Below are 12,932 nucleotides of genomic sequence, written 5' to 3'. Positions count from 1 at the left end.
CTGAGAACTTAGTTAAAATACAATCTTTCTCAGAATATATGAAATTGATTTTAAAATATCACCTGTGATCCTAGGTCCTTCATATAAGGCTCCAGTTCCATAAAGAGGTCATATCCTTGATGAAAGAATGTAAGATGGGCATACATGAAAGATAACATCTGGAAGTGAAATGGAGACAAACCCTTAGTAATTAACATATTTTTACTTCATCAAACAAGACCAAGGAGCTGGTGGTAGACCTGAGGAAAGCTAAAGCACCGGTGACCCCTGTTTCCATCCAGGGGGTCAGTGTGGACATGGTGGAGGATTACAAATACCTGGGGATACGAATTGACAATAAACTGGACTGGTCAAAGAACACTGAGGCTGTCTACAAGAAGGGTCAGAGCCGTCTCTATTTCCTGAGGAGACTGAGGTCCTTTAACATCTGTCGGACGATGCTGAGGATGTTCTCCGAGTCTGTGGTGGCCAGTGCGATTATGTTTGCTGTTGTGTGCTGGGGCAGCAGGCTGAGGGTAGCAGACACCAACAGAATCAACAAACTCATTCGTAAGGCCAGTGATGTTGTGGGGATGGAACTGGACTCTCTGACGGTGGTGTCTGAAAAGAGGATGCTGTCCAAGTTGCATGCCATCTTGGACAATGTCTCCCATCCACTACATAATGTACTGGGTGGGCACAGGAGTACATTCAGCCAGAGACTCATGCCATCGAGATGCAACACAGAGCGTCATAGGAAGTCATTCCTGCCTGCGGCCATCAAGCTTTACAACTCCTCCCGTGGAGGGTGAGACACCCTGAGCCAATACGCTGGTCCTGGACTTATTTCCTGGCATAATTCATATATTACTATTAATTATTTATGGTTTTATTACTATTTAATTATTTATGGTGCAACTGTAATGAAAACCAACTTCCCCCGGGATCAATAAAGTATGACTATGACTATGAAGAACAATTTGTAAAGAATTTACACAAGTACGATGCAGGTAAATGACTTTTTACATTTCTTTATTGTGTATACAAAACATTTTTCTTGATCAGTATACTGAGGAACCAAAAGAAAAGACAGTAATAGTGAGAAATACTGAGTATTAGTAGGCTGCAATAGTGAGAAAGGTTAATTAATAGTCTGGAAGTTGAGGGGTTCTTTGAGGCAGAGTAATCATAATATAGTGAATTTTATGTTAAAAGTGAATTATGTTTAATCCAAAATTAGCCTCTTAATTCTGAAAGCAAATACAAAGGCTGGAGGCTAACATAACTACAGGAGATTGACAGAGTACAGCAAGAGATACAATAAATAGTTGACAAGCAATTATCAGCATTTTAAGTAAACAATATTTAATCCTAGGACAGAGAAACCCACCCAGAAAATTGATCCAGCTCTGATTGACAAGGTAAAATAGTATTACATAAAAGGAAAAACCCATATTCATGTATATTCGTTCAGAAGTAAACCAGAGCAACAGAAAAATTGCATCTCCATAAATTACTTGATCTTAAAAAAAAGGAAAGTGAAACGTGAGAATGATCAAGCAACAGGCAAAAAAAAACTGTTGAAGCTTCTTTGCCACATAAGAAAGAAAGGACTAACCAAAGTCAATGTGCATACAATGAAATCAAAGAAATTACATCAGGGAATAAGAAAATAGCAGGAAAAAAATCAATTATTTGCACCCTTCCTCAAGGAAGAAGACCCCCCCCCCCAAAAAAAAGCCTAAAATCAGCAAAGAGCAGATTCTGAAAGAAAGAAACTCAAGAAATTTAACATCTGGTGTTTGCTATCTTAAGAAAATCAACAGGACCGAAAGCTATTAAATCTCCAGGTCATTCCAATGCTTTTGGAAGAAGTGGCTATGGAGAAAATGGACACACTGGTTGTCATCTTCCAAAATTCTACACAATCTAGAACTGTTCCTATAGCTTAGAAGGTAGAAAGTGTAACCACACAACTTGAGGAAAGAGAGAGTGAAAACAGGGAAATAAAGCTTGTTAAATTAATAAAATAGCAGGAAAGTTAAGTCATAGCAAGGTATTTTAAAACAGATGTAGGATTGAGTAAAATCAACATGAACTTACGAAACAGAATCATGTTTATCAATCATGCCTTTGTAATTGTAGGAAGTAAAATATGCAAGGAGAAACATGTGAATGTGGTGTATTTTGTAAAGCCTTAAATAATGTGCTACTAAAAGATTATTAAACAAAATTACATAGGATTTGGGGCAATATATCGTAGTGGCCACTTTTGTGTTGGGAGATTATTCCAAATATGATGTAGTGGTGATTAGTACCAGTACCCTGCCTGTTCACACTCTTATCAATAAATTATATATGGGACAAAATATGATATTGTATAAAAGCTGGACAGGAGCGTAGGATGTGAGATGAATACAGGGAGGTCTTAAATATTTAGACAAGCTAAATTGAAGGAAAAGGAATGAAAATGAGTATAAATGAGAATACAAAATCATTCATTAAAGTATTTTTTCCCCAAAATTGACAGATTAAAACATTTTCTTGTTCAGCTCCCGTAGTCGACCAATCGCTGGATGTTTAGAACAAAAGTACAGATTGGGCTTTCCTGCAATAGAATTACAGCTTAAAGAACAGACAACTATGATAAAGCTCCTGTGTGAACATACCTAGAGCAATATTTACATTTCCTGCTTCTCCAACAAAGATGTATTTTAAGTATATAGGAGTCAAAGAAGTTTCACCAGATTGATTCCTTAGATGGGTGACAGCCCGAAGGGGAAAAGTTAAGCATTCTTGGGTGTCGTATTACGTTCAATGAGCCAATTTCATTGAAACACAACATTCTCATACATTTGACAGGATGAATGAAGGGAATCATAATCAAAACTGAGGACCAAGAAGAGATTTCTTCATCCAGAAAATAGAAACTCTTTGGGATACTCGATCCAAAGGGACTGGGGGGCTTTATCTCAGTCAGGACAATAATCAATAGCTTTATTGAATAATAAAGAAATCACAAGTTATGAGTGTACAGGTTAATGATAGATAGTGAAGTCATGATCTCACTCAATTATATTGTATTGATAAAAACAAGTTAATATTTTGACATTACCCAAAAATGCAATGTTAACGTAACAGTCTAAAGATGAGTACCCACATAAAGAAATTCACTGACGGCAGACCTGGATTTCCAATCAACTGTACTATGAATACAAAATAGGCAGAACTGGTGAGAATTTAACCTCATTTAATCTTTGATTTAAATAGAAAAACAGTCAGTGACACTGCAAGATGGATTTCCAGTCCACCTTCCTTGGACCTGTTCTGACAAGTCAGGAAAACCTGGACCATTAACTAAACGTCAATATAATCTTCATAACCATGTAATTTAAGAAAATTACTTTCACATTTGAAGCAGATGGTCAAAATTTTCCCAAATATATTTGTGAAAATAAAAAAAAGTACCTTGAAAAAACTACAGACCACCTTTTACCAAATCTCTAACATAGTATTCAGTTGCAAATTAGTTTTCCCTAAAAGGCAGCATCCGATTATAAATGCTTCCTTTAAGCACATTTTGTCACAATAGATGCAGACATTTTCAAAGCTTTGTCATCTGATCTTTGCACATTCAATTCTGATTTCACACAGACGAGAGACCCACTGAATGATTATTCAGAATTGCTAACAAATTTATCATTTACTAAGAGGTGATAAAATCAGAGACAGCCAATGCACTGGCAGTTATTTAACAAGGCTCCTTTACACATTTGCCAAACTATGGAATGATGATATTTTTGCCATACACAGACTTAATTTGTGCAAAGTCATATTAAAAGAAAAAAAAGTTAAAAGAACATTACCTTCCATGTTTTTAGTGAACCATTCCCACAGCAATCAAAAACGGTTGATGGTATAATTTAACAATGAAGTTTATACTATTCATTTAAGCTGGGGGGGGGGAGAGTTTAAATATGTGCAGGGCGATATTTTAGAGGGGCGGCAAGTACAATTTCACATTTTTCCCCTACTTTTTCATGATGGACTGCCAACTGAGCTCAGTGGTATGCACAATGCCTTTGAGACAGTCTTGTATCCTTCCCCAGATTTGTGCTTCTCTTATTATTATTTCCGACTTGCCTCAAATGCTCTTTTGTCTTCACATTTGGTTTGGTCTGTTAAAATCTACCATACTGTTGGAACTTACAGAGAGGTGGGGTACCAATCAACTTCCCAGCTCTTTACTTTATTCCTCCCCCTTCAAGTTTCACCTATCACCTCGTGTTTCTTTCTCCCCTCCCTCCACCTTTTAAATCTACTCCTCAGCTTTTGTTCTACAGTTCTGCCGAAGGGTTTCCGTCCAAAATGTTGACTGTACTTTTTTACCTCCATAGATGCTGCCTGGCCTGCTGAGTTCCTCCAGCATTTTGTATGTGTGTGTTGCATGCATTTCCAACCTCTGCAGATTTTCTCTTGTTTGAGAGAGATGGGGTATTTATTCTAGTGATCCTCCAATTTTATACATCAACAAATTGGGTGAATTGGTAAGATAATATACAGTATTGCACATCCAGAAAGTTAGCGTATTACAGGTGGCCCCCGTTTTCCAAAAGTTCGCTTTACAACACCTCGCTGTTACATAGAAACATAGAAAATAGGTGCAGGAGTAGGCCATTCCTGCACCTATTTATTCTGATCATGGCTGATCATCCAACTCAGAACCCTGCCCCAGCCTTCCCTCCATACCCCCTGATCCCCGTAGCCACAAGGGCCATATCTAACTCCCTCTTAAATATAGCCAATGAACTGGCCTCAACTGTTTCCTGTGGCAGAGAATTCCACAGATTCACCACTCTCTGTGTGAAGAAGTTTTCCCTAATTTCGGTCCTAAAAGGCTTCCCCTTTATCCTCAAACTGTGACCTCTCGTTCTAGACCTCCCCAACATCGGGAACAATCTTCCTGCATCTAGCCTGTCCAATCCCTTTAGGATTTTATACGTTTCAATCAGATCCCCCCTCAATCCTCTAAATTCCAACGAGTACAAGCCCAGTTCATCCAGTCTTTCTTCATACGAAAGTCCTGCCATCCCAGGAATCAATCTGGTGAACCTTCTTTGTACTCCCTCTATGGCAAGGATGTCTTTCCTCAGATTAGGGGACCAAAACTGCACACAACACTCCAGGTGTGGTCTCACCAAGGCCTTGTACAACTGCAGTAGTACCTCCCTGCTCCTGTACTCGAATCCTCTCGCTATAAATGCCAGCGTACCATTCGCCTTTTTCACCGCCTGCTGTACCTGCATGCCCACTTTCAATGACTGGTGTATAATGACACCTAGGTCTCGTTGCACCTCCCCTTTTCCTAATCAGCCACCATTCAGATAATAATCTGTTTTCCTATTTTTGCCACCAAAGTGGATAACTTCACATTTATCCACATTAAATTGCATCTGCCATGAATTTGCCCACTCACCCAACCTATCCTAGTCACTCTGCATCCTCTTAGCATCCTCCTCACAGCTAACACTGCCACCCAGCTTCGTGTCATCCGCAAACTTGGAGATGCTGCATTTAATTCCCTCATCCAAGTCATTAATATATATTGTAAACAACTGGGGTCCCAGCACTAAGCCTTGCAGTACCCCACTAGTCACTGCCTGCCATTCTGAAAAGGTCCCGTTTATTCCCACTCTTTGCTTCCTGTCTGCTAACCAATTCTCTATCCACATCAATACCTTACCCCCAATACCGTGTGCTTTAAGTTGGCACACTAACCTCCTGTGTGGGACCTTGTCAAAAGCCTTTTGAAAATCCAAATATACCACATCCACTGGTTCTCCCCTATCCACTCTACTAGTTACATCCTCAAAAAATTCTATGAGATTCGTCAAACATGATTTTCCTTTCACAAATCCATGCTGACTTTGTCCGATCATTTCACCGCTTTCCAAACGTGCTGTTATCACATCTTTGATAATTGACTCCAGCAGTTTCCCCACCACTGACGTTAGGCTAACCGGTCTATAATTCCCCGGTTTCTCTCTCCCTCCTTTTTTAAAAAGTGGGGTTACATTAGCCACCCTCCAATCCTCAGGAACTAGTCCAGAATCTAACGGGTTTTGAAAAATTATCACTAATGCATCCACTATTTCTTGGGCTACTTCCTTAAGCACTCTGGGATGCAGACCATCTGGCCCTGGGGATTTATCTGCCTTTAATCCCTTCAATTTACCTAACACCACTTCCCTACTAACATGTATTTCGCTCAGTTCCTCCATCTCACTGGACCCTCTGTCCCCTACTATTTCTGGAAGATTATTTATGTCCTCCTTAGTGAAGACAGAACCAAAGTAATTATTCAATTGGTCTGCCATGTCCTTGCTCCCCATAATCAATTCACCTGTTTCTGTCTGTAGGGGACCTACATTTGTCTTTACCAGTCTTTTCCTTTTTATATATCTATAAAAGCTTTTACAGTCAGTTTTTATGTTCCCTGCCAGCTTTCTCTCATAATCTTTTTGCCCCTTCCTAATTAATCCCTTTGTCCTCCTCTGCTGAACTCTGAATTTCTCCCAGTCCTCAGGTGAGCCACTTTTTCTGGCTAATTTGTATGCTTCTTCTTTGGAATTGATACTATCCCTAACTTCTCTTGTCAGCCACGGGTGCACTACTTTCCTTGATTTATTCTTTTGCCAAACTGGGATGAACAATTGTTGTAGTTCATCCATGCAATCCTTAAATGCTTGCCGTTGCATATCCACCGTCAATCCTTTAAGTGTCATTTGCCAGTCTATCTTAGCTAATTCACGTCTCATACCTTCAAAGTTACCCCTCTTTAAGTTCAGAACCTTTGTTTCTGCATTAACTATGTCACTCTCCATCTTAATGAAGAATTCCACCATATTATGGTTACTCTTACCCAAGGGGCCTCTCACGACAAGATTGCTAATTAACCTTTCCTCATTGCTCAAAACCCAGTCTAGAATAGCCTGCTCTCTAGTTGGTTCCTCGACATGTTGGTTCAAAAAACCATCCCGCATACGTTCCAAGAAATCCTCTTCCTCAGCACCTTTACCAATTTGGTTCACCCAATCTACATGTAGATTGAAGTCACCCATTATAACTGCTGTTCCTTTATTGCACACATTTCTAATTTCCTGTTTAATACCATCTCCGACCTCACTACTACTGTTAGGTGGCCTGTACACAACTCCCACCAGCGTTTTCTGCCCCTTAGTGTTACGAAAGACCTACATTAGTTACCTATTTTCACTAACAGAAGGTGTTTTCACTGTTACAAAAAAAGGCAGCGTGCACCCAAACAGCCAAGCTCCTCCCCCCGGACTGCATTCCAGCTGCCATTGCTTAAAACACATGCTTTATATCCATTTATTTTGTGCATCCGTTAGCAAGATGAGTTCTAAGGTATCGGAAAAGCCTAAAAGAGCTCATAAGGGTGTTACACTTAAGCGTAAAACTAGACATAATTAAGCATTTCAAAAGTGGTGAACAAAGTAAGGACATTGTCCGCATGTTGAATTTGCCCGCGTCCACAATTCGCGCTATTTATATGTAGAGAGAAAGAATTTTGAAAGCTGCCGATGTTACTGTTGGTTCTGCTTGTAGCAAAGTGGTCTCTCTTAGTCGGCATCCAATAATGGATAAAATGGAAAGTCTATTGTTTGAGTGGATTAACGGGTGTACAAAACGTGGTGTTCCGTTAAGTTTTCTTATACTTAAGGAGAAATCAGTCAGTTTTTTTAATAAGCTGAAACAGAAAGCACTGGACGATGGTGATGAAAGTGTTGCGAAAGTGGAATTTAAAGGTCGCCATGGGAGGTTTGATCGGTTTCTGAGGCGAGGGCAGCCTCATAGTTTAAGCAGTGGTCCCCAACCTCCGGGCCATGGACCGATACACTGCTGCCAAGAATGCACCTGTAGTCCCAATGCACCCAGCACATCTTTAAGAAAAATGCCAAAATAAACAAGCTAATTAATTAGGTGCCACCCAGCACGTAAATGTCGGCCCAGGTCAGAGGCAATTGCCGATTGCGTCAGGTGGTTACTCGTATAAGCAAGTGTTTAACTGTGACGAAACTGCAATTTATTGGGGTCTTCCTGATTCCAGTAAGTAAAACTACACTATGCATACACTATTTCTACTTAATATAGGCTGTGTATTTTTATGTGTTATTTCGTATGATTTAGTAGCTTCATAGCTTAAAGGTTACTGGAGAGAGTGGCGAGAGCACTTCCGCGAGATTTTCGCTGCGCTATACAGTGCTCCAGAAACGTATTTCTACTTTATATAGGCTGTGTATTTATCATATCATTCCTGCTTTTACTATATGTTACTGTTATTTTAGGTTTCATGTGTTATTTGGCATGATTTTGTAGGTTATTTTTTGGGTCTGGGAACGCTCAAAAATTTTTCCCATATTAATAAATGGTAATTGCTTATTCACTTTACGACATTCCGGCTTACGAACCGTTTCATAGGAACGCTCTACCTTCAGGTAGCAGGGGAAACCTGTAATTACAAAGGCTCACAATTTTGGTTTTTAATTTTTAGTAAATTGTTGACAGGTTTTAGGATTTTCATTTTAATTTGACATGATGCATAATGTTTGGTAGATTAACTCCAAAAACTACTGCAACAATAAGTTTTAAATTTAGAAAATGAGACAGTAAAATGTGAAATCTCAGTCCTAAAGGGTCTCAGCCTGAAACATCGACTGTTCATTTCCACTGATGCTGCCTGACCTGCTAAGTTCTTCCAGCATTTTGTGTGTGTCACTTTGGATTTCCAGCACCTGCAGAGTTTCTTATGTTTAAAATGTGGAAATAGTTCTGTTGGCTGCATGTTTTTTCAAGGCACTATGGATTATGAGTATGCAGAAGAGATATAATTTAATTTGGTGGTCTGTTCCATGCAGACATCATGGGCTGTTCGATGAAGTTGAAAGTAAATTTATCACGGTAAATACGTTACCACATACAACCATGAGATTCATTTTTTTCCACAGACATAGTCAATAAATCCATAATAGAATAATAACCATAATAAAAATCAATCAAAACAACACCGGCAGCACTGAACACAGTATACAACTCCAACAGACTCACAGATGAAGTGTCTCCTCAGCTGGAAGGGCTGTTTAGGGCCCTGAATGGTAGTGAGAAAGAGGTGTAGGGGCAGGTGTAGCCTTGCAAGTGGGACAAGTGCTAAGTGCCAGGAAGGAGATCAATGGGGAGGAACAAATGGACAAGGGAATCACGTAAGGAGCAATCCTTATGGAAAGCAGAAAGTTGAGGTGGGGGGTGTGGGAGAAGTTGTGCTTGGTGGTGGGATCCTATTCAAGGTGGTGGAAGTTTTGGAGAATGATGTGCTGGACGCGGTGGCTGGTGGGGTACTAGGTGAAAGACCACACCATCTTGAACATTCAACCTGTGTACACTCTGCAAATACAAAAAGAAATAATAATAATAATAAATAAATAAACAATAAATATCAAGAACATGAGATAAGAGTCCTTGAAAGTGAGTCCACAGGTTGTGAGAATATTTCAATGATGGGGCAAGTTGAGTGAAGTTATCCCCTTTGGTTCAAGGGTCCGATGTTTGAGGGGTAATAACTGTTCCTGAACCTGGCAGTGAGAGTCCCGAGACTCCTGAATTTTCTTCCCGATGCAGTAGCGAGAAGAGAGCATGACCTGGGGTGGAGGGTGAGGGAGGGAGTCCCTCACGATGGATGCTGCTTTCCTGCAACAATGCTTCATTGGTGGGGAGGGCTTTAACAACGATGGTCTGGTCAAGGGTATTGGTGTTTCCATACTAGGCCGTGATGCAACCAATCAATATACTCTCCACTACACATCTATAGAAATTTCTCAACATTTTAGATGTCATGCCAAAACCTCACAAACTCTGAAGGAAGTCGAGGCGCCACTGTGCTTTCTTTGTAATTGCACTTACGTGCTCCCAGGGCAGTTTCTCTGAAATGATAACACCAAAGAATTTCAAGTTGCTGACACTCTCTATCTCTGATCCTTTGATGAGGACTGGCTCATGGGCCTCTAGTTTCCTTCTCCTGAAGTCAATTTTGAGATCTTTGGTCTTGCTGATATTGAATGAGAGGTTGTTGTTGTGACATTATTCAGCCAAATTTTCAATCTCCCTGCTATATGCCAATTCCTCACCACCTTTGATTCAGCCTATGACAGTGATGTCGTCAGCAAACTTGAATATGGCATTGGAGCTGTGCTTAGCCACACAGCCATCAGTGTAAAGCGAGAGAGCAGGAGGCTAAGCACACAGCCTCATGGTGCACCTGTGCAGTGGAGATAGCGGAGATGTTGTTGCCAATCCAAACTGATTGGCAAGTGAGGAAGTCAAGGCTCCAATTGCACAAAGATGTATTGAGGCCAAGGTCTTGAAGCTTAATGATTAGTTTTTGAATGGATGATGGCTTAAATGCTGAGCTATAGTCAATAAAGAACATCCTGATGTATGCACCCTTACTATCCATATGTTCCAAGGTTGAGTGAAGAGTTGAAATGGCATCTGCTGTGGACCTGTTGCTACTATAGGCAAATTTGAGTGGATCCAGTTGAAATGTTTCATCATCAACCTCTCAAAACACTTCATAACCGAGGATGTCAGTGCTCCATTGAGGCAGGTTACCATGTTCTCCTTAGGTACCAGTAGAAGTGAAATCTGCTTGAAGCAGATGGGTACCTCAGACGGCCGAAACAAGAGGTTAAAGATCTCAGGGAACATTCCAGCCAGTTGATCAACACAGGCATTTAATACTTAGTCAGGCACCCCACAGTCCTATAGTGTTGCAGGTATCAGGTTTTGAATAATTCATTAAAGTTGACTCTATTTGCTGTCTAAAGTGACAGCACTGTTTCGAAGAGCAGTGGAGTTCTCACTGGTGGCTTGCCCGATATTATTTCCCAGTTACCATTGAAAAAAAACGTATCCATTTCACAGTACTCTTTATAATACATTATTATGTACAACAAATCAGATGGGCTGTTTCCTATGTAACAAAATGACATTTCAGAATGACTTCATCTCCTATAGAAACATATCAACATCATGTGTAACATATCTGCAAATCCTTTTTCTTTCTAGCAGTGAAAAAAAAACTAACAGATAGAAAATAATATCAAAGGCAAAGGGGAGAAAGGTTTAGATTTAGGGCAGAGGAGGAACACGTGTGTTGGCACTCAAGCAATTGAACCTTTGGTCCTAATCCCAATAAAGTTAAGGAAAATTGTGTATTTCTGAAATAACCGGTAGTGAAGGTTAATGCATGATTGGTAAGAAGCCTCGTCAGAAGGTAAAATGCCCTGAAATACATCATCTGATGCAGCACTTACAGCTAAAGAATATTCATTTAAGTCTACTTCCTTTGACTTGACGAAACAATCGGAGCTATGTAAACAGAGTGAGAGAGAATAGGGTATTCATTATGCATCTTAAGTGCAGCGAATAATTTAACAGACAAGTCCATATAACGTAGGGAAAATTTTCAAACTCAACAACTATGAAAATCTAGTTTTAAGTGACTTAGAGAAAGCCATTTTCTGATGATCAACTAAAAATCAATTTTTTAATAGGACAGGAAATTGGTGATGGACGTTATCTAATGACCAAAAATTGTCTTCCCTTTTGACTGAGATAATTAGAAGGAATGCCATAAGAGATGATTGATCAGGCAGCCAAATAATTAAAGTTCATTTCAAAAAAGAGGTTCTGGGTGGACAGGAGGGAAGTAAATCGAGAAGAAAAGGTGACTTGAGATGGAGTTGGAAAATGACAGAAGCTGATGTCAGGAGATGAAGAAAGGGTAAAAACCAATGACCTTATCCTGGAGGGACAACTCAAAGTGGGTCTTAACCAAGTTGTTGATATTATGGCAAAGTGGGCGGAACAGGTATTATGCTTTTAGGAAGCAGAAGTACTACTATTTTGGTCATTTTTAAATATTAAGACTATTTTATTCAAACTATACTTGACTATGTAATAAAAATTAAGTATTTAATTTTACAGGTTAATCATACACTTCCCAACAAATCAAAATTTCCATCAATTGTCTCAAAAATGGCATAGTAACAATTATAATCCTGAGCTTATTCTTTTAAAAGGTCTGGTTGAAGTTTCAAAAGAAATCCAATTTAAAAAGATCATGGTTCAGCAGGTCGGCAACGCCTGTTTAAAAGGACAGCTTTGTGGGCATGCAGGCATTTGGACATTCCAGGGGCCCAATCAGCAACGGGAGCAGAGCACAGCAAATTAAATAAAAGTACAGAAGAAACAAGCATGGCGGCCACTGTTGAGAGCAGGAGTGTCAGGCTTTGGCTTGAAAGAGTTTCTGTTAAAGTTCCCTTTTTCTCTCTTTTGCTATACTTGGTGTAGTAAATGGCCATTGTGTGTTCTTCATGCCAGATGCTGGCACCCTCAAAGATCAGAGTCCCCCAGGGAACTACATCTGCATGAAGTGCATCCAACTACAGCTCCTTGAAGACTGTGTTAGGAACCTGGAGCAGCAGCTGGATGACCTTCGGCTTATACAGGACAGTGAGGAGATCATCAGAGTTACAGGGAAGTAATCACCATGAAGTTGCAGGAGTCGAGCAGCTGGGTGACTGTCAGGAGAAATGGAAATGTGAATAGGCAGTTAGCGCAGAGCACCCCTGTGGCAATTCTCTTGATATATAAGTATACAGTTTTGGATACTTTTATGGGAGAAGACCTCCTAGGGGAATGCCATGGAGACCAGGGTACTGGCACTGAACACAAATCCACAGTACAGAAAGGAAAGAGGGAGAAGAGGGGAGTGGTAGTGATAGGGGACTCAATAGTCAGGGGAACAGACAGGAGATTCTGTGGATGTGAACGGGACACCCAGATGGCATGTTGCCTCCCAGGTGCCAGGGTCA

General features: G+C 40.1%; 1 protein-coding gene across 2 annotated transcripts in view; it reads right to left on the bottom strand.

The window, feature by feature from the left end:
• The window catches only part of LOC134345289 (arf-GAP with coiled-coil, ANK repeat and PH domain-containing protein 2-like), a 146,114-nt gene that overhangs the window by 73,149 nt on the left and 60,033 nt on the right, over positions 1-12,932 (bottom strand). For both annotated transcript variants that reach the window (XM_063045718.1, XM_063045719.1), the window contains exon 8: positions 63-158. In XM_063045718.1, coding sequence (XP_062901788.1) covers positions 63-158 — 96 coding nt within the window. The remainder of the gene's footprint in view (positions 1-62; positions 159-12,932) is intronic.

Source organism: Mobula hypostoma, chromosome 4 (assembly GCF_963921235.1).
Source record: "Mobula hypostoma chromosome 4, sMobHyp1.1, whole genome shotgun sequence".
Classification (NCBI taxonomy): domain Eukaryota; kingdom Metazoa; phylum Chordata; class Chondrichthyes; order Myliobatiformes; family Myliobatidae; genus Mobula; species Mobula hypostoma.
This window is presented reverse-complemented; position numbering and strand designations above follow the sequence as displayed.